Raw genomic sequence first — 22842 nt, forward strand, 5'->3', positions numbered from 1 at the left:
TGCCATCATAGGCGGTATTACAGTATATTCAATATAACATATTCTTTCAGGAGTAACATGATCCAGACATGCTCCTCAGTAATGATCTACCTCTTTCAGCACCTCTCCTGCCCTCCCTTTCTGTCTGTTTAGAGCATAAACTTTCTGGGGATAGGGACTGAGTCTTCTTGCAGGGCCAAGTTTGAATGGGGTCTCTGTTTTGGTTAGGGCCTACATCTATCAAAAAATCACCAGAAATCAAATAGAAAAACAACAAGGACAGGAACCAAACCACAAATGCATAGCACAAATAGAAAGAAAAATAAAACAGAGGAAATATCCTGTGCATAGTAGCAGCTTGAGAACCACCAGCTGTGAGTGGTTTTTTTTTTTTTTTAAGATTTTTTTTAGTTCAATATTTATCTTTCTTCCTCCTACACTTGATTTCTTACCACGGACACATTAACTCCAAGATGGCAGAGCTTGGCTTCTAAGAAACAGCAAATAGCAACTATTTAAGCTTCAAATAGAAAGTCCACTGCAAAGGTGAGTGTCAGGTTTTGGCATACTCAGAGAATGCTGGCACAGAGCTATTTTTAGGGCTTCTGGATGCAGCAGTTCCCTAGGGGCGCAGCAGAACTTTGTCTCCTATCTTGATCTTGAATGACAATACACACCACAGTGAAAGCTTTGCAGATTACTCAGCAGGCTCCATTTCAGAGAGTTACATAAGAGGCAGAGGACTCTGAGTTTTCCCTTACCGTGTATCTTTCACCAGGAGTTTCCGGATAAAATCTTTTGCTAGGTCACTGGTATTGCTGAAAAATTCTTCATCAAATTCATAATTCACAGCTGTGATGTTGGCAAGCGTTTCCTGTTTAGTTTCTCCAAGGAAAGGCGATGCACCACTAAGCCTAAATAAGCCATAAAAAAAAGAATCAATGGGAAAAATAAACAGCAGAGGTCCTCTAATGCAACTACTACGGCTGCGTAATGTTCTCTCTGGACATTTGTGGATCTCTGTGATGGAGCAGCGAAGCCACTCGGGAAAAAAACAGGCCCAGTTTTGGCTCATTATACTTGTGCTTATGAGTCAGACTCATCCTGAAAGTCTCCAGTGCAGCAGTGATGTGTGCCCACACAGAGAGAAATGCAGAGGTTCTCCCACCCTCAGTGTCTCATGGAAGCCATCACCAATCAAAGTAGCAAAAGCTTCAGCTGAGGAGAGGCTCTGTCGCTGTGACCCACAAGCACTGCCAGATAAAAGCTTCTACCAAGTCAAGCAGATGAAATGGTGTATCTATAGATTTTCCTTGGGTAGGAGAAATCCTACTGCTTTTCTCCCTACAGATTTACTGACTTCTGGGCACAGTGGGTTCAGCCCAAAAGAGCTCCTCAGATGGAACCACAATGCAATATGCGATGGGGAAATCAGACGTGTGGCCTTGCCTCAAATGCTGTGGGAGAGGTAGGGGGAAACTTGGTTAAAATGAGCCCACAAACTAAGAAAGGGACTTCGGCTACAGTAAGCTCCAGCCGTTCCTGAACATTGCAAAATTTCATTCAACTGACACTCTGCTCCAGCTGCAAGGGTATAATGCAGACATCATCATAACAAAATGGCATTCAGCAGTCTTTATTTAGACAGATAAAGCTTTCATCCTGCTTTGCTTATCTCTCAACTGTGACTGATGTCCTTCATCTTGGATGACTATTTACCTTTGCTCCATAAAACTCCAGTTTCAGTGCAGACTCCTCCTGCCCTGCCATCCCTTTCCTCCCTCCCTCAGCCCACAGGAATGCTGACTTGCAAAGTCTGCTTTACAGGAAATGTTATTTTTACCACGGAAATTGATCTCATCCTTCTTTAAAACCTTCAGGTCTGCTATTATTCTTATCTACTGTGTCTAAGCTTTGATAACATAGCTTCAAGATGCAGCAGGCTCAAACTCTTGGGATGTAAACTGAGGGTTCAAATACTAAACTGCTTGCTTACGTGATCCTGATCAAAAGACCTTTTACCCTGTCTGTATTGCCATGTTGACTGGATATTTGGGGCTAAGCATAAAATTGGATGGGAGCCCCTTGGCCATTCAGCCCAGTCTCCAGCTGCCACAAGTGGGTCTTATCCACAGAACCACCACCTGAGTGCAGAAGCTGTTTCCTCTCCCCCCAGTCACACAAGGATGCAAGCTGCAGGCACAGCAAGGCACTGCGTAAGGTGCTTTCGGCTGTCTTTGACAAAGTAAATTCACCCCATAAGCCACAGTCAATCTCATTGCTTAACAGGTTTTACTTACTCTCCCTTGAGTGTTTGCTCCATTTCTGTTAACCACAGAGAAGTTCTGAGAACTGTCAAATGGAGGAGTCTCAAATCCTAACGTCTGACCTAAGCGGCTTTTGGCCTACCCTGACTCTGTGCCTGTAAACCTGTCTCTGCCCAACAGCAGGCCTCCGTGATAAAGGCTTCGTGCTCACAGTCCAACCCAGTGAATCACTCTTCCAGCTACTGGTTTAAGGACTTGTAAGCACTTTGATCTCTACACCTGATGATGGCATCCACTTGAACGCTACCATGTTTCCTGAAATATATATCTTTATACACACCCCAGTTATTCAGAATTCAGGATTCTTTGAAAAGCAATAAAATTAACAGGCAGTACTACTTAAGGCATAAAAATTTCTATTACATGCCATACCACCTAAGCAGACCCCGCCTCTCACAAAGAGCATGCTTTTTTTTTTCATGTTCTTTTTAGAGAGGATTACTTTTAAGCTTACTTACCATAATAATCTTTACTAGCCAACTAGGTAAAATAGATCTACGGTACTGGCTACAGTACAGATCCGTTCACTTCATTACTGTGCCTCCGGAACAGAACTCTACTGCAACAGAAAAAAACTCTTGAAAGTGCTTGGACATCCATGCCTCACTGTAATCACAGGGTAAGAACTCCAACCTGCTGTTCTTCAACTCCCAAGTGTTCTTCCCATCATTTATGAACATCCATAAATAGCAATTTACAGAGTTTAATGTTCTGTCAAGTACATGTGTCACTGATGACACAGACTGCTGATGTCTTTACCTGAGGTTGGGCTCATCCAGTATCTCCTGTATTTTTTCTGCACCACACAACAGAAGGGACTTCACTGCACTGAGACTGTTGGGCTCTAAGCTGTGGGCACTGCCTGAGGGTGGATGTAATTGCACTCTGTTTATTTTCCACACTGGGAAAGCAATCCCTCCCCTTTAAACCCCTTTACTTGTACTGAGCCCAGTGCTGCGTAATGCAAAATTCCCTCTAATAGTAGTGGGCACCTTCTCTAAGGTTGGCAGCATGTTAGCCCTGAGCAGCAGCAGAGCCCCGGGGCAGGAGCACCAGGGTGAGCCACTTCGTGGACCACCTTGGCCGCCCTTCTCTGATCCCATTTCTGCTTAAATTCCCCTTTTTGAATATGAGTGACCAGATTTATACCTAATCATCTAGACTGCTGCCTTCTACAAGCAAATTGCAACTTCCCTGCTTTCACCAGAAATACCTCACCTGGTAAATGTTAATACTACATTTTCTATTTCTACTGTCTCAACACAAAGGTGGCTTATAACCATCCTATGACCAACTAACAAATACTGCTGGGCTTTTCATTCTCTGTCATTTCTAGCTGATGAGCTCCCTAAGAAGCAGACATGCCCAGTGATGCCAGTGAGATTTGCTTTTTGACTGTCCATAATGCCCTCAGCTTCATTTACCTCTTTTCATTTAAATTTGAAAAGGCTGTAGAAGGTAATTTGCCCACTAGACAAGCCACCATCCACACCTTGTGTGCATCTCCTTTCTTACATGACTGAAGGGAAAGGCTGTGTTTTATAAACGCAATAGAGCTTTAGGAGCACTTCTACAGGAGAGAATCTACTATTGTACTTACAGTATGTAGGTGATGACTCCTATACTCCTAAAAAACAAAGGAGGAGACTAATTACAGGTGTTTTATATCACAGGTATTCTTTTTATGCATGCAACATGAAAAAGACAATAGCAACTGCTAGACTGGCAGAAGGGCCATGATTTTAGATGACTGCTAATATCTTTTTTGAAAAAAAGAATGGTGTTTCAGTGGAAAAAAATGTGACTTTTACATATAAATTCAAGTGATATGGATATTTGGGGTCAAATGTATAAAAATGTATTTTTATACATTTCTACTAAGGCAAGTTATTAGCTTTAGTCATTGTGCACAACAGAAATACAAATAATAGAAGAAAAGATATTTTATTTGGGGTGACCTCCTTCAGCTGCCTTCTCTGCAGATTAGATTAGTACGCAGGTCTGCTCTGCATGCAGTGTAAGGCTGTCACAGGCGTTGCAGGAACATGTTGTCTTTTAAGAGTGCTCAACTGCAGTGGGCAGTGGCACATTGTTAACTCTTTAATTGCCATCATTAATGGTTTTCACTGTAATTTGGCAAAAGTTAAATACTTATCTTTTTCTCATAAAGAATGCATAAAAACAGAAAGAACTGACAACTAACTACTGCATTTAAGGTGCTTTTTTCTTAATTCTTTGTGATAGAATATATTTTACTCAGAGTAAACTGGGAAAAACTAACAGTAGAGCCACATGCAAAAAGAAGCTAAAAACTTACCACATATCTGCAGCTAATCCAAGTGGTTCATAGTTTACTATTTCTGGAGCTGAAAGAGATATTTAATCAAACATCAGCAACTAAAGAAAAAAATAACTGTAGCAGGCTGAATGAGTGGCAGGTCAAGAATTACCTCTGTTGAGAGAGAGAGAGGGAGAGAGAAAGAGAGAGAGAAATAGGTATAGGAGCACTTGCTGTTTATAATTCTGATAGGAATCAAGTTCCAGGTGTCCGCAAGAGATCACACAGAGTAACATGGAGCATAATGCAACTCAAGAATAATTGTCAGGCAGCTATACGCTAACTACAGTACAAATCATGCCTGCAATAACAAATGACTTCACCTAACAAGGATACCATTATTCCTAAGAATCTAAGCTTTGTCCTGTTTTTTGTTTTGTTTTCAGAATGACATTTAACTGGTGCCACTAAAGCTAGTTTCTACCAGCCAGTTAGAAACAGCCCTCAGGCAAGAGATTGAAGTTACATGCCAACCTAGGTTGCTATCCACATTAAACCCTATTATCTTTAGGGAAACACCTTCTGGTTGAGAAACATCCCCATGTAAGTCTGCATGTAGGAGAAACGACCAAGGCGAGGTACTGCGATGAGAAAATGTGTCTGTGGCAGCGCTGAAACAGTATGAGTTCATGTAACAGTGTGCTTCACTGGAATATGATTTACAAAAAACAATCAAAAAAAACCCCAAACCCTCAAACTCCTAACTAAAAGGATAAAAAGGAGCAGGATTAACCAAAATCCAATCTAGGCAGACTAGAATTATGATCAGGAAGCAGCAAAGAGAGAACCAGGTGGAAAAATATAAGGGGTGTTGAAGGTTTTGTACTCAGCAGGTATGCAGTGGGAAGCAGTTTTATCTAGAAAGCAGTAACAGTGATATTCATGTAATTATGAACCCATGTACTCCAATGCAGAGAACTTACTGGCCTCAGACAACAGGTAGAAAATTAGAATTTATTCTGAAATTATGTGTCTCAATATTTATTTGGCAGCAAGCTACTCTCACAAGACCATCAGGTCTTGTTTATAGAAAGCATCTTTCTCCTGTTCCAGAAAAAGAATGTGACCCTCTAGATTTAGGTCACATTAATAAATAGGAGATAGAAACAGCTACTTCAGGAGATGAAAACTACTCCTATGCCTGGCTTCTTGATTTGGGAAAGGTGTCTCACCTTTCTCATGGAACTTGCAATACAAACCAAAGGAGCAGATCGCTCACTCACCTACAAATTCTGGAGTCCCAAAAATGTTTTTAAATTCAACACCATCTTCTATTTTGTGAGCCAGGCCAAAGTCAATAAGTTTGATGTGTGGAATAGGGATATTCTTGTCTAGAAGCATAATGTTTTCAGGCTAAAAAATAATAAAACATAGGTATTTGTTATTATAGTATCTTGGGAAAGTAACAGATCTAGGCCTAGAGTTCTCAGATCTTTCTTTCCTCACGTATACAACACTGTAAAACAAGAACATGCCTGTGCCTAACCATATACAATTCACTGTTTTGATGAAGGGATGACAGTTGTGAAAGGTGATGTTACTGAAAGGACAAGAACTGGAGAGCAGCAAAACAAATCTGTAAGCTTCAGGCCTAACAAAAGTAATACTTTCCTCTCATTATTGTCTTTATTATTATCCCATATAAAATCTCCCTCTCTCTATCTTCCCGTTAGCACTTCTAGGCTTATTTTGTTAGTGATAGCTGTTGCCAGGTTGCAGCCAAGATAACCTTGTTTTCACAGTGAGACAGAAGTTATTCACACAACTGTATGTACTTGCTTGACTTGACAGAATATGTCACTAGACCATTTGCTCAGCAGCATGGTGATATAACATGAAGTGAAAGCTTAGTATATCTTGTCCCCCCCCCTAAAACAGAAAATACACCCCTGTCCTGAAGGGTCTTCTTGGAAGGAGATGTCACACCCTGACACCTGCATTTGCCTGATTTCAGGATTTGCACCCCAGTAGGGGCAATCCTACCAACAGCTGATGGGCACTGGAAACAGAGCAAATACCTGGTGCAGAGACAGACTGCCACTGCTTGATCCCAGGGAGAGTTGCACCACTGAATATTTTGGCTGACAACAATCTTGCTGATGTATTCATAGAATTTATACCGAGAAACCTCACTATTTCTGCTCAGCTGCTCCTACTATGTTATCATTCTATTGGAAAATATCTCAGATATTAAAAAAAATATCTAGGGGATATATAGGGAAAAGCACTGAGCCGAAGTGCTTATTTGACCATGAGCCAGCAACGTGCCCTTGCGGCCAAGAAAGCCAATGGTCTCCTGGGGTGCATTAGGAAGAGTGTTGCCAGCAGGTCGAGGGAGGTGATCCTGCCCCTCTGCTCAGCCCTGGGGAGGCCTCATCTCAAGTACTGTGTTCAGTTCTGGGCTCCCCAGTACAAGAGAGACATGGAGCTACTGGAGAGAGTCCAGCGCAGGGCTACGAGGATGATCAGAGGGCTGGAGCACCTGCCCCGTGAGGAACGGCTGCGAGAGCTGGGCCTCTTCAGCCTGGAGGAGAGAAGACTGAGGGGGGATCTGATCGATGTGTAAAACACCTGAAGGGAGGGTGTCAGGGGGACGGGGACAAACTCTTTTCAGTTGTCCCGTGTGACAGGACAAGAGGCAACGGGCAGAAACTGAAGCACAGGAAGTTCCGCCTGACCGTGAGGGGGAATTTCTTCCCCGTGAGAGTGACAGAGCACTGGAGCAGGTTGCCCAGAGAGGTTGTGGAGTCTCCTTCTCTGGAGATCTTCAAGGCCTGCCTGGATGCAACCCTGTCTAACATGCTCTAGGTGACCCTGCTGAGCAGGGGGGGTTGGACTAAATGATCTCCAGAGGTCCCTTCCAACCTGACTGATCCTATGATTCTATGAAAGCCAGAGGAACTGTGAAATGAAAGCTAGCTTTTTTTTTTTTTTTTTTTTTTTTTTTATCACCACAGACTTTGACTCCACATTCTTTACCAGATATAACCTCCACTTCATAAACTTGGTTTTCCAACTAAATTTCTTAGACCTAGTTACCCCCTGCTGCTCCTCTGTTTCACAGATTTCAGAGTAATCTGTGGGTTCAATTTATCCCTTATGAAGAGCTTCAGTGCATTAATTTTTCATAGGTTAATCATAAGTCCAAGAGCAACAGTGAGAGATTTTAATTTGCTGCTGGCAGCTGCCTGGCCTCTTCGCAGCAGATCCTAATGTGCGAGCAGCTCCTGCTAATACACATGCTCATTCAGGCCTACACTGGGAAAGAGAGCATGTGAATAATTTATTGTCATAGCCATTGGACCAAGAATATTTCAGACTCAGACTAACAAGTCTGGTGTTCCTTCAGGGACCTAGGGCATACATGTTCACTCTAGATATATGATGTAAGCTTGTTTGGAGCAGATAGAATGGACTGAAATGGCAAAAAGTCATAGTCACTGCCTCTTGGACTGCTTTATTCCTCAAGTGTTATAGGTCAGTATAGCTCCACTGCAACCAATGGAGCCCTATCAAATGATGAGGTAATTATAAATCACCTCTCATCATCATCTCTCTACTGCTTAAAAATACATGCCTAGTTTAACATCAGGCTTCAAAATCAGTCAGATAAAATCAAGGAGAGTTATTTTGTGAACATGTTATAGAGTATTTGTCTTTCACTATCAAAGAAATGATTCTCTACTCCTCCTTTCTCATTTCTGATTTGTATTTTCTGTAACATCTTTATTGACCACCTGACATTATTGGCATTAATTATCAAAATTAGTAGCTAGAGATCACAGGCCGCTTTTCTAATACACAGTGAATAGCATTGGTCTTGAACTTCCAGATTCATATGGTAATTATAAAATCAAGTGTATATATCCTTGTACACATTCATATATTTTACATGCTTTTTCACATGCACCCCAAAGTGAATATTTGAAGGGTAGTTTGCTAGTCAGTTTGTTAGGTTAGATGCATTTTGTAACATTTGTAACAACTACATATATGACATTAATGTTGATTCAGCAAGAAGCCCTTTAAGACTATATTCAGCACACCTTTAGCACAAGGAATTAACATATATACCATGAAAATCTGGAAATAGTCTATCCACAGCAATTAATAATAAACTATCCTGGATTTAAAGTTAGGACAAGGAACATATGATATAGCACTACAGCTTCTTCCTTTTTCCTACAGTTTAAAACCTTCAAAAACTCTCTCCTCTGTTTTTATTCTGCTTTCTTTCTCCGAGGGCATGAGTGCATGTTAAACTTAATCCTGAAAGCAGTAATGTTTGAGGCAGCCATTCTGTAGCTGTGAGTCTGCTACTGAGAAAGTGCTTTCTTCTAGTCTCAAGAGTTTCATCCCCAAGAGTGACAGACTCCCAGCTTCAGAGAAGCATCTTCACCTAGGCAGGCCACAACCAAAAGCAGAGAGAGAGTCTCTTCTGTAGTATTTAGGCCAGTTCTACCGACACCAAAGACAAGGACGCAAGCTAGAGACATCACCTGATGAGATAGCAAGAGAGCTCTCTCATGCTTTCAAGGGCCTAAGTTGCTAAGAAAGCCAGAAGTCTTTCTGCTAATCAAGCTGCTGCGGCTGACACATGCCTCTCGTGTAATTCTCAACACTGTGGGGACTGGAAGGAGCTTGTAGCTGGCCCTGGCCCTCCACTCCCTTTCCCAGAAATGCACTGCTGTACATCAGCCTGAAAAAACAGTCTGCTTTGGATGATACCCTAAATGCAAACAATACTGTTATAAGCTGAAGGATGAAGACAAATTTCTTGTTCTTAGTAAATATGTAAGCCTATCCTAAAATTACACAGGCCTGATGAAGGAAATTGTCCTCCTCAGCTCTCAGAGCTGTCAAGTGCATTTAAAATGCTTTTTAACCATACCTATTGTTTTAGGTATGTTATCCCATGCAACTATTCAACAGACTGTAGAAGGTGTAGTCATTAAACAACGACAACAAAAACTCTAAGTCAGCATCTTTACCTTTAAATCAAAGTGAGCAATTTTATTGGAGTGAAGGTAATTCACACCATCCAAAATCTGCTTGATGAATCTGGTTGCTTCTTCTTCACTCAAAGACTCCTTCTGTGCCAAGAAGTCAAAAAGTTCTCCTCCAGACACCCTGCAAAACACACCAGGAAACTTCCGGTTACCTACTGCATTGTAAGGCATAAAACAAACATAAGCACAAAAACTGAAGTGGAAAAGAACCTCCAAACAGTTAGAAAAAGGCCACTCTTGCAGACAACCCAAGAGTTTTTTTGTTCTGGTCCTAGCTTTGCCAAAACTTCATTTTAACTTCAGTTTCCTTCCCTGTAAATTGAGAACTATCTTTCCCTAACTCAATGATGCTGCAAGGTTTGAATAATCAAGGATTATAATGGACCAAAAAGAGGTGTGGGGTCTGATGAATCCACAGACATACGTGTATTTCTCTATATATACTTTGATATTAACAACAAATTCAAATGTGATTCAACCGTTTAATTTCAAATTAGACAGAGGAAACAAAACAAGTTGTATTAACGTACTATTGTTAAAGAATTGCTTCTCTTCTTGGTTGCCATCAGTAACATGAGGCAATGAGATCTTCCAGCAGAATCTGGTTCCTTTCTAGAACAACCATTACAGTCTTCTACTGCAGACTCTTCCTGATATGTCTGACAGGAAAGCATTTATTTTGTGCTGAATTTTTATAAAAAGAGCAGATTACAGCAGCTTGGAAAGTAACTTAATATTGCCTTCCCAAATCAAGCAAGTGGAGGATTACTGTGTAAGTTACTATGCGTATTCACATAAAAGTTGAAAATCATTCCATATATATTCAGTGCTTTTCACTGCATTACACTTCTGTCGCCATTTTTATCTGTCTTATTGAGAGCTTCAGTGCTATTTCTTCTACTTATCCTGAAACAGGATGATCCAGATACTAAATTGGCCATCACTTGCAGTTTTGTTTTAACACTCACTTTTGTTGTTACCAGCTCCCCATTCAACTTTACTGTTGGGAGCACCCACAAAGCAGTTGTGTCAGGAAGGTCTCAGGGCTTCGATGTACCTTCATCTGGGCTCACCATTCACAGCACAAGGAGGATTTGTGGCATCCAAAGCTATTTTAGAAAACAAGTTTTTAGCCCTGTTGTCTGACAACACACCCAGCAAAAGAACTAGTAGGTTCAAATGCTTTAAGTTCACTGAATACTGACTCTGAGACAAGTCAGATCATGCCGTTCGGGCACTACAGTGGTCTTGTATGCAATGCCTCCTCTGAGCTCGGGCTCCTACACAACACTGCTGGTGACAAGACAGCGATTCCTTATTCTGCCTCTTTCAGAACAAACTTGTTATTAACAGCTACAAAAATTGCAAAGAGAAGTCATCTGCAAACAAGAAGCCAGAGATAAAAGCCACAGAGGCCTTGGACTCGTCTCCTGGCTTGCGCTGCTGCTGTGGGTGACAGTACACCTTGCTGTTCCAACGGCAGAGTGTTACCCAACACCTGCTGGTGTGGGCGTCATTTACCAGAGGCTTTTCACAGCACCTACACAGGCAGAAACTTTTAGGCAACATGAGGCAGGACACAAAGAATTTTCACCTGGGCAGAAGTCACCCAATACTTTAATTGTTATGATTAAATGGCCAGCAAACAAAAACAAACTTCACACGAATCAGGAATACAGCACAACTGCTGTCTCTGCCTTTGCTTTTCCTTCCTACTGCTCTCAGTTCCTCAGTCCCAGAGGTTCCTATTTGGTCTCCGATAAGGTTTTTAGGTGATACCAAGGGTCGCAGCAATGCCATCTCCCCTGCTAGACAGTTTTACTCTGGGCATTTCAGGAGGTGGGGACACACTCTCTTTTGATTTGGTTGATTTGAAAATGCTTGCATTTCAATGCTGCAATTCTTGCAGTTGACTGTAGCAAGCAGATAAGAAACCCGTGAGGAGAATTTGGTATTTCTTGGTGAAATCTGTGTACAAAGTGCAGGCAAGTCCCATTTCCCTGACGATCTCTATTCAAATTGCACTTAAGCAATCACTCCTGGCGAGGATATTGCCATGTCATCAGGAAGCCAGCCGCACTGGGATACTTTCTTGTACTCTTTCTGGAACTTAACCATATAGGAGCACTACTCGCTCTTTTCCTTTTGCCCTGTCAGACCTCCTCCTCCTTTGCTCACAGTTACTCACTGTAGACTCTTTGACCAGGACTAAGAACAAAAAAGTGCTCTCGTGGGCTAGACAGATGTCCTCCTGCCTGGAAGAGGCAGGCAATTTTCCCAAGGAGCACACTTTGCTGCACAAAGGAATCACAGAAAACTGTTTGCCTGCCCAGGCTGGAGGTGCTTACTCCTCCTTCCCTCTTGCCGCCCCTGCTAGTGGCCACCCTGACCAGCCAGGCTGGCTGCCCAGAGTACACTGGCACTGGCCACAGCTGCACCATCAGCAACATCCTGTGCAACCAGCTAAGCCTGAGGCAGCACTGAAGGAACTGTACAGCCTGCAAGCATGAAGATCACAGGTGCTTTACACACTAGCTCCTTTTTTGCCTCTTCACTCTAGTTCAAACTCCACTTGAATTGGGCTAGGCAGAAGGGACTTCCAAGGTACCGAATGCAACACAAGGAAACAAAGAAAAACAAGAAAAGACTAAGGGAGGCTGAAGTCTCTCCGTTACTTCATTAGCCAAGGACTCCCTCTCTTAGGGCATATGAGCACCTTATTCTCTGAAGGTCAGAGCTCAGCATACATTACAACCAACATGTTACTCCCAGGTCTCTTGTGGTGGAACCTAAGACATTCGCCTTTGCTGCAGAGATCTGAAAAGACTAATCTAAAGGAAAATTCAATGGCAGAAATGCAATGAGGTCACATCAACAAAGACTCAACTTTTAAAAATAGGTTTCAGTAAATTGTACTAAGAGCAGTAAACAGTTTAGTGCGGGATCATTATTATCCATGTTATGTTCCTGAACCCAGGGAAATCCCCAGGCAGAAGAGATTTAGCAATCCCAAAAGCCAATCCCAAAAGCCCACAAAAACACAGTTCAGCACTAACTCCTTTGCAATAAAACACTCACTACTTCACTACAGGTTACAGCATTTAAATATCCAGGCAAGTATGTTTTTTAAATCAGCACTACATGCAAAAGTGCATACATTTCTTTCTAGAAGGAATCTAGCCTAGGAAAAGGTCCCTCCCTGATTCCATCTCTTTCCCCTTTACCAGGTCATTTACTCCCACAGCAAAGGAAGAAGCAAGCAGACGAACGATGCCTTTGCTCTTCCTGCAGAGACCAGTAAGAGACAAAAGGCGTCGCTGCCCTACGTCCTGCAAACAGCTCTCTCTTACGTACATGAACCTGATGCCTATCAGCAGAGGCACCCGCGTCAATCAAATCCGCCTGGAGGCTGCTTTTGCTCAGGCAAAACAGCCTCAGGGCAGATCCCAAGACACAGAACAACAGCAAGGTCACAGAAGGCTGCTGGGAGCCCATCCCTGCACAAGGCGGACCAGGAAGGCCACGGACCTGCCAGACTGCACCTAAGAGCAATGGATTTGGCAATGCTCTTCCTGCTTTTGAATAGGAGAAACACACCTGTGGCTAAAGGGGAGGCAGTCTTGCCTGTATCAGCATAGTTTGGGTTTGGGAGAGGGTCAACGTTGTAGCCAGAGACTCTTTTAAACACCAGGGCAGCTTCTTCAACCGATCAAGAACACTAGCAATAGTCTTTTGATGCCAAAGTCCACTGTAGCTAATGATAAGATTAATTGGCAAGGTACCGTAATGCTCATTTTGACAAACGGCAGGGAGTATGAGACTCTGGTATCAGTCTCATCTTTTTACAGAGCGAATTTAATTATCTTTATTAGCAATTAACATCTTCCTCAATTCTTGTACTGCAGCAGCCTTAATCAGGTCAAAGCTCCATTGCACCCAGCCCTCTGTAAGGGCAAGAAGCTACAGCCAGCCCCCTTGCCCCCAACCCCCCCAAAAAAGCAGACAGTAGTGACACAGGAGGTTCTTTTAGCCCCATATAGCTGCTAGTCAGAAGTAGCAAGCTCCTTCCTGTCCTCCAGAGCCTGACTATGGAGAACAGCATTTGGCCATAAACATATACTTAAAAATTAACAGATGCTCATCATCACTCATATGCTATCAGCCAGCAGTCACAGTAAGCTCCAGGAATGCTCCCTGGCCTAAATGTTGGCTCCCCTGGAAAGCCAGTGGTTACCTAATCTCACTCAGGGATCAAAGCCTCATTGTCTGGACTCCCTACAGAAGGCTGGAGCAGGTGCCCTAGGGAACATATGGCGAATATAAATTCAGTTGAGGCACGTCTACATTTCCTGTTCTATAAACTCAGAAAAATGCACTATTTACTATGTATCTAAAAATTGCTAGTAAGTAAAAGACCTCATGGTGTCTCCTTGTTCACAGCCATGTAAACCCATGCCATGGATTCAGTGCCATGGACTGACAGGTAAAACATGTCATGTTCTGCAGAGCCTCTCTAAAACTCAGGCGTTTGAAATCAGGTGATATTGACTCTGCAAAAGAGCGGGACATAGCCCCCAAAAAGTCTAATGTGATGTCTCTCTTCTGTCACTATGTGGCAAACTTCACCCTACCTATGCCAGGATCATGCACCCTGACCAGCAAGGTTTGGTTTGTTGTAAGAATCACTTCCATTTCTGACTCTGTATGAACCAGAAATTCTGTATGAGTACGAGTATATGATTTTTCTCACTGCTTTGCACGACAGTGTTCAGGTTTCTCCTGGCTTTCAGATGTCAGTAGAAGACAGGACCCCACCATCCATGTTACCTTAGGAAAGCTGAGCCACACAAACACACATAGATATATACTTGAACATGGGCTAAAATAATTCTCATTCATTTCAACTCCTTTAGTTAGATCAACAGCACACTAGCACACACTGTGAACTGGGCAGAAAGAGATGTTTTGGACTTAAGTCCATAGGATCATCTATGCACACTGAGTCACTCATTTCTGCTGTAGTCCTGATCCTCAGCCAGGAAACACCTGGAATGGAAACAAGTCAAGTTCCAAGTCTCATACAAATTCATTATCTCAGGATGAGTTTGGATATAGCAAACCCAGTCACCTTGTGCTTTCATCTCATTTTCTTAAAAATTAAATAAATTTTTATCAAGAGATTTTTTTTTTAATTCAGTAATTGACAGTAGTCAGCTGCAAAGTTTTCTTGACATGACTCCAAAATTTACACATTGACAGTGATGCTATTAGATTGGGGGACATACAATGTTATGCAGCTCCAGATGCAATGCAGAGCAGAAAGTGATCTTTCTGTGGCCTCCTGGCGTGCTATGGGTCAAACCTAGTAGCCATCAGAAAGGCTGGCAAATAGAACTGAGAACAGAAAGCACAAACAGCAGCACCAAGCTGCTTACTTCTCCTCCAGCCTTCACGCTATGAAGAATTTTGCATCCCTGGGTGAGCAGGGGAGGCTGACGGAGATCACATGGCATAGCTAGAATGATGACAATTTTCTGTAGCATCTAACCTTTCAACTTACTGAGTCCATCCAACAGTCAGATCAGCTACTTATTCTAGTATCTTCCCCTTGGCCCTGAACACTGTAATAATCCTGAAGACTGCTGCGGCTGCTTTGTGTCCCCCTCTAGCCCAGCAAAAGCAGCTCCTCCGTGATCTCACGAAATCTCTATCTCTCCACTAGAAGCTAAAGTCGCAAAAACAGCAATAACTCCAAGTCGTTTTGAATGACATTGGGTTTCCAGGCCAGGAGGCAAAAATACTGTTTACACAGCATAGCTCTTTTGGTCAGGCTGGAGGGAGGTATTTCTTCTTTAAAAATTCACCTCCCCTCTTCACTCTCAGGGCTCTTCTACATCACATAATATCCTACTAAAATGAAGAAACCTCAACACACATACGTTAGTATTAGCACTGACTTTACCCACACATACCTTCAGACTAACATCATACCCCCTCTGGTTTTAAATTTCTTTAAACGGCACAAGGTGATCTGCATTACATAGCCAAATAAGCATGATGGTCATCCTGATCCAGCAGTCAGGCAGTGCAAGGGGTCACAAAGCCGGCACCAAGCTACAGCACTCCGCAGACCCCCTGGCAGGGAGATTCGCCTGTCAGCAGGACCCACAGAGTAAGGCTCTCCCCCGTGGTGCGGTGGAGCATGAGTGCAGTGAGCAGCGCACAGCTTACACTCCATAGCCCTTCCCTCCCACCTCGCTGCTGCTCATCCTCAATAGTCAAAGTTTGGGTGTTCAGACACCCCCCCCCCCAATCTCCTCTAAAAAGGAGATCAGTGAGATCTAATCAGTGAGAATGGCTGCAAATGTTTTAAGGGGCTTGAGGGCTGTACATGTGCTGGAAAGGAGGAAGAAAAAAAGGAATGGGGTTTTGGTAGACATTAGTGATTCCTCCACTGCAGCATGAGGAAGACTTGAGGTAATCTCTCCGCTCAGTAAACTTTACTTTCAAGCTAAGGACTGGCTCAGTAACAAAAGCCTCAGCTGATGCTAAGGGGCACTGTATCACTCAATTCTCCTGCCAAGGGCTGCGAGACCGGACAACGCAACTGTCCCATTTTCACAGCGCCTCCATGCTCCAGCAGCCTCAACTGCCCTTTCCTGTTCATTTATCTCATCCTGCCCCAGAGGCAGGAAGTCCCCTTACTCACAGCTCAAGGATGAGGACCACATCTGTCTTGTTCTCATAGATGTCGTGCAACTTGATGATGTTGGCATGCAGGACCTGCTGCAGAATAGTCACCTCCCGTTCAATTTCCTCACGTCTCACTCCGCGACGGCTGGCCCGACTCTGACGCTTTTTAATGAACTTTGCAGCATACTCCACACCAGTGCTTCTGTCTCGGCATTTCTTCACTATAGCAAACTGGCCACTGCAAGGACAAGATAATGATTTTCCCTTAGATCTTCCAAAACCAACTCAAAACTGAACAGGTGTGAACAAAAGAGAAGCTAGAGTTAAAACACGTAAACCACTGATGACAGTTCTTTCAAACAAAACTGATACAGACTTGCTGCTGTCCTAATTCAAGCACTTCCAGCTCAAGCAACAGTGAGGACTAAGAACATTTGGGTTATGTCTTAACATTTGCTTCAGTCAGTTCAAACACAAATGAGCTCACAGTCTACTCCAGTCAGAGTGAGTTTCATTCACTGCTCTCACATATTCCTTCCTCAATAGGAAGACCAGTATTTTCACCAGTATTCAATAAACTGTTATATACAAGAAATAAAGTACACAAAACTAATTTTTAATAATGTAGGCCATCTCAGAACCTTCTCCTACCTAATGGTTCCTTCAGGATTATTATTTATTATTTTATTTGCACGTCCACAACCAACAGCTTGTTAGTGCAGACCTGCACACAATGATGCACAGAGCACATAATCAGACAGGAGGTTGAATGTGAGCAAGTGGAGAAGCGTTACAGCAGCAAGAACAGTTGTGAAGAGAAACGACTCTATCAGCAGCCTGCTGAGGTGGGTGCTGAGTCTGATGGCAGGCTGCTGTTGACAGAAGCCCTGCAGCCGTAACTCTGCAATACGGCCTAGGAGAGTCTGAATGGAAGGAAAACTTGACCACTTTTGCTTGGACTCTAGTTCAAGGAGCTCATAGCCCACCTGAGGACATCTATAATCTCAAGCAGTAGGAACAGTCTGTTACCGCACTGAGGCTCCTCTGCTAGAAATCTAAGCTTATGGAGACTTACTGTCATTTATTTTTACTCTGCTAGATTTCAGGGGGAACTTGTCAAACTCTCTTTTGGCAGAGGGAAAGAAAAAGAAACGAGCCCAGAATTCACCTTGCAAATAGGCAGTGTATGTACTGTTATAAACATTACCATGGTGGTGAAGCACACCCTGTAACTGGAAACTTTAATTTATGGCTAATATCATGGGCTTCAGTTTGCCTTGCTTAAGGGTAAAATGCATCTTGTGATCACAAAGAGGTAAAAATCTGACAAGGCATATAGACAGAACAGGCCTGAGTATTTTTGGTTAAACAAAGTTTTACTAAAACTATTGCTTCACAAAAGTTGCTTTTGTTTCAGTATATTAATGAGAAACATGGAAACTTCAAGTCTACATATTCCCCATATCCTACCGAGCATTCTCCAGTCAGAAAAGGCTCAGATTATCAGTGAATATTTGACGGAACTGTACTTTTACAAAAACATGCAAAATCTTTCATTCTGTTTCCACTACAAAGCAGAAATAAAATTTGAATTTCTAGGAAGTTAGCTTGTTAGGAAGCCACAGATAACTCTAATAAATAGGGTGGGAAACATAACTCTGTTAGAAGAGCAGCATAGTCAAACAGCTACTCCTGCCTGGCAGCTGCAAAGTCGAAAACCATGTACCTAAGATCCTGTCAGCCAAAGGACAGTCTTAACTGCACCCTTGTCTCCTCAGACCTGTGATGACTCTCTGCTGATGTCCAACCACTTTTCAAATTGAAAAAATGAGGCAAAACATGCAGCCTTGCTTTCTGCTCTGAGATCTCACTCTGCAAGAACTGGCAGGCCTCCAAGCCCAGTATATATTCAAAGTTATTTCCTTACTCAGTGCATTATAGCCAGCTTGCAAGGAAAGGACTCATCTTACAGATAACTTTAACTACTGTGATTTTATCAGACAAGACCTCTTCATAAAAATCATAAACACATTAATTAGCACAATCACCCAGGACTACACTATAGATGCACTGAGCTACTATTGTTTTCGGTATTATGATATCCTTCACTGGCTTGGTGAGAGACACAAGTACAGCTGGAAGTTAAATTATGCAGCATACACAGCAATGATTCTCAGAACCTTAATAATATATAATGTACTTAGTGCTTCATGAATGCACATGGCTGGTTGGAGCCTGTCTTAAACCTGCAAAGGCAAAGAAATTCAAAATTAAGGCTATCACTTGGCACTTGCTAGCTCTCAAAAGCTGACACTCTACAACAGAGGTAATCTCTCATTTCAGACAGCTCTAACGATGCCAGACAGCTCAAAGGACTTCTTTTTGTTTTTCATTCTTAAAAACTTCTCAGGGAAGAGGAGGGAACGGATGGACCAAGTTTACTTATCCTTTTAGGAAGCTTTTAATTCATTAATCACACATGGAATCCAGACTGCAACCATTTGTCAAATCCATTAGTTCCTTAAGAGGCTATATTTCTGCTTCCCAATTTTGTCATTACATGCAAACCCCCAGAGAACTTAAAAGAGAATGAAATGCCTGCTACAAAACCCCCAAACTTGCCTTAAGCATCCTGCTAGAAGAGTTCAACCTGTAATGCTGACAGCAGTTTCTGTAAAACATCGTGGGCTTCTACTAGACACTCCAGTAATCTTTAAGGTTTTTTGTTTTTTAAGAAGCACAGCTTGCTTGATCCAGAGTTTCTAAAGAGGCCTGATAGTAGTGTTGCTGTATTTACTTCCTTGACTTCACTCTAGGGACATAAATTTTGCCAAAAAAGCTCCAGAAAATACTATCATTATTTCATGACTGTAGGTTACGGGAGCAAGCACACAGCTACTTTTGCATTTATTCTTAAAGATCAACAGTGCTCAAGATTCTGGAGATTTCTGTTTATTTAAGAACTTACAAAACCAGCAATGACACAGTATAGGAATTCCCTTCTTCCCCTTTGACATATTTACAGTCCGGACAGTTGCCCATCATGCTACCCTGTCCCTTATATTTTACTATTTCCCCTGCATGCGTGCCCACAAGCACACTCTGCCTGCTCCTGTCCTGGTCTTCATGCCATTCACTTTATCCCTTAAAACTGGCTTTTGCAGACAGTCTTTAATAAGCACAAGGAAAGACAGTTTGTGACTGAATAGAAGAGGGTGAAAGCCTCAAGGAAAACAACAGGTAAATGCACAATTTAGAGTTCTGAGGTAATTGTGCTACTTCCCATAACCCACTCTCACCCTTTTCTCCACTTCCCGGTGCAGAGCATGCCCATTTTGCCTGTGCTTATCCCCTAATTCCCAGGGTCTTTAATAAAGTATTGCAGGGGAATGCTAAGATACTTTCAAACAACCCTTTAAGACTGTCTTTTCACATGAGCAGCCCAAGGCTTTGCAAGGCACAGATGTATTGAAGAACACCAAGAAAAGGCTTAAAAATTCAGGAAGGGACAAGCAGGGAGAAAAGGCTTTGAACAAAAGTTAAAGTGACAGAATATTGCTCTGCTGTTCCATCAGACACGTGCACCCAAACGAAAAGCTCCTGCAGAGACCCATGCAACTATAGAGGATTCCACTGGTAATTTACAGTCAGACACTTCAGATCTTTTGTTAGCAACAATATTGCCTACAGACAAGAATCAAGTAACTGCATTTCTGAGCTTCCTAATGCAGATGCATTCAGGGCATAAGAATCAAACAGTGCCAGCTTCACAGAATTTACCATCCAGGCACAGCAGGAGGTAGGAGAGAGGAAAGCATGTCTCTGCCAGCTGAGACAACAGTAGTACGAAATTAAGCCATTTACTTAATTTCACATAAGGAGTCTGTGGCTGACTATAGACTTGAAACCAAATTTCACAGCTCAGATGTCCAAATTTCAGTTAAGTGTCTCTGCCAAAATTCATGTTTTCTAGTACATCAGTGAAACAAAGATGACTCGTACCCCAAATGGCAGTATTTACAGCACACATGAGACAAGCTCAGAGGCAGACACATCTTACCACTTTTTTTTTTCTTTTTTTAAAATTGAAGTTGTTCCCTTTCAAAATATTTTGGACAGCTGTACTACAGCCTCATCATAGATCAAAAATAGGCTGTCCTCAACTGTGGTAAAAGCTTAAGAGTATAAACAGCAGCAGCTGCAACCAGTCAGTTACTATATGATTATGTACATCACATTCATCCACCATTAATAATGAAAATCATCCTAGCAATGAAGACGACATTATTTGCATTGCTAATATCATCTAGGAGATCTGTCACTGAACAAGAACACAAAGAGACATAATGCTGGGTGGTTTTAGAGTCCATTTTTAGAAACATGCTTTAGATGAGCACAAGTTCAGCTTATTTTATCGTTGCGCAGTTCAGGAGAGGAGGCGGAAAGGATGCGGAGAAGTGAGAAACTGGGTATTCCAGAATAACCGGATAATTTCTCACTCTTTTTCAAAGTTTGTTTTTAATCTTGGTGCTGGGGGGTAACGCTCTGGGGCAGAATTTGACGCGAGTGAAGGGCAGAAGCGCAGACTGCCTGTTCGGGAGGCCTCGGTGCAGAACAGTGGCATTGTTATGGTGCACCAGAATGAAAAGAGCCTTTAAGGAGATCTAAGCACATGTCTGGCTTTATATCTATCCTCCTCTGATATTCCAGAAACATCACATTGCTGGCAGCTGTCGTGAAGTGCTGAAAATATGTAAACAAAAGGCTGAGATGACGGCGCCAGGTTGCCTGGCTCCAGCCAGGTTGCCAGCTGAGGAAGCAGAGTCTGTCATTTGAGAAGGGCAAACCATTTCTTCCCCGAACCCCAAACATATGTTCAGTTTGGGCTTATTCGGTTTGTGTTCTGTATTTATTTCATTCATTTAAAAAATTCTGTAAGAGGAAGAATTAAAGATTTTTTTTTTGTAGTTGCTAAACTTGAAATTTCCATAAGATAAATAGATATGTCAGAACATGTTGACTGGTACACTTGACCCTGAAATACAGTTTCGAGGAGTTCTTCGAAAAGTGAGTGAACTTGAAAAAGGAGGATAAAGCTGTGGCATTCTGCCAGGCAAGAGGCTACACTCAATTCCCCAGATGAACGTGGCCAATTTACTTTGGAAACAATTTGCAAGGGATTCTAGGCAGCTACCTCCAACTGATTTTACTGCTAATTAGGATCCTACACATACTTGATCTCAGTCTTTCTCTATATAATTTCCCAAGGTCTGTAAAATGCAGGTAGTACCACTGATAAAAGGAAATAAAATTACAAGTGGTAAGCATACAGCTGGATCTACATTTCATTTTTTGTCTCTAATCATCACTATAATTGTAATGATAATCACTCACATTTTTACTCACTAGGTGGTTTGGAAGAAGAATACATTACCAAGAGGAAAACTAAAATACAACCTAACTGCATCTCAGCCACTCTTTTAACTGTCTACCTGCACATGCAGATGACCACAAATGCAAAACAGTTTAACCCTCCCTTTGACAGGGCACCTGCAACTTCACTTGTGAACCTGCATATTTAGCTAGATTTCCTTTGATTTCCAGTTTGGGAGGAGATCGCAACTAGAGGCTGCTCAGCAACGCCAGCAGTATATAGCCAGGCCATAGGCAAGGAGCACCTGCACTCTACTGCACAGAGCAAAATATCAAAACAATGCAAAATTTCTCTTCTTTCTTTCTTTCTCTTTCTTTCTTTCTTTTTTTTTTTTTTTTTTTTTTTTAAGCTTGAATGATGCCATAAACGCCTATTAATCTTTTGGGGTTTTCTTCTTGATCTGCACAAGGTGCAGAAAGACGAAAGTCTCACCTTCCTCCTTCCATTGAAGAGGAACAGCAAACGGCCCTCCAAGGTATGCTAAGCCACAGCAACATGAACACGGTAATACTGCTGTGACACATTTGGTATTGCTGCATCAGAGTGAAAAGTTGGCTAATTCACAGTGAACACAAACAAGCTCTTTTAATGCAAATGGAGATGACCTTCCATGCTGCTGCTCCTCCCTCACATGTTTTGTTATTGCTTAGTATGTTTTAAGCAAGGTTACACTCAACCTCCTAGCGCTGTTCAGTTCTCGCTCCAACGTGCACCTCTCTAAAGATAGAAGCTGAGTTAAAGTAACTATGGCTGGTATGCCAGCCAGCTGGTTTCAACACAGTATAATCACATTCCAGACAAAGGGCCTTGAAGGAAACCTCACAAACCACAAGTCTTAAAGCCATACAAAACACAAAGGAAGACGACAAAAACTGGATATGATTGTGTAAAAACATGGATTTTTATGCTGAACTTCTTTATAAATTGATTTTCCAACAGAACATCCCCAAAAGAAAAAGAATCAGTAGCGTAATACAAGAACTTACATCACTTGATCATCAGAAACTGAAGACGGCCCCTTTCTTACAGATGTCAGTAAAAGTACAAGAAAACATCTGTTTA

General features: G+C 42.2%; 1 protein-coding gene across 10 annotated transcripts in view; it reads right to left on the reverse strand.

The window, feature by feature from the left end:
- The window catches only part of DAPK2 (death associated protein kinase 2), a 46841-nt gene that overhangs the window by 4060 nt on the left and 19939 nt on the right, over positions 1 to 22842 (reverse strand). For 9 of the 10 annotated variants that reach the window (XM_062583768.1, XM_062583769.1, XM_062583767.1 and 6 more), the window contains 6 exons: positions 16363 to 16584; positions 9636 to 9774; positions 5868 to 5997; positions 4624 to 4672; positions 3907 to 3933; positions 741 to 893 (listed from right to left, as the gene is read on the reverse strand). In XM_062583768.1, coding sequence (XP_062439752.1) covers positions 741 to 893; positions 3907 to 3933; positions 4624 to 4672; positions 5868 to 5997; positions 9636 to 9774; positions 16363 to 16584 — 720 coding nt within the window. The remainder of the gene's footprint in view (positions 1 to 740; positions 894 to 3906; positions 3934 to 4623; positions 4673 to 5867; positions 5998 to 9635; positions 9775 to 16362; positions 16585 to 22842) is intronic. The other variant, XM_062583771.1, reaches the window with a different exon arrangement.

Source organism: Rhea pennata, chromosome 10 (assembly GCF_028389875.1).
Source record: "Rhea pennata isolate bPtePen1 chromosome 10, bPtePen1.pri, whole genome shotgun sequence".
NCBI lineage: Eukaryota > Metazoa > Chordata > Aves > Rheiformes > Rheidae > Rhea > Rhea pennata.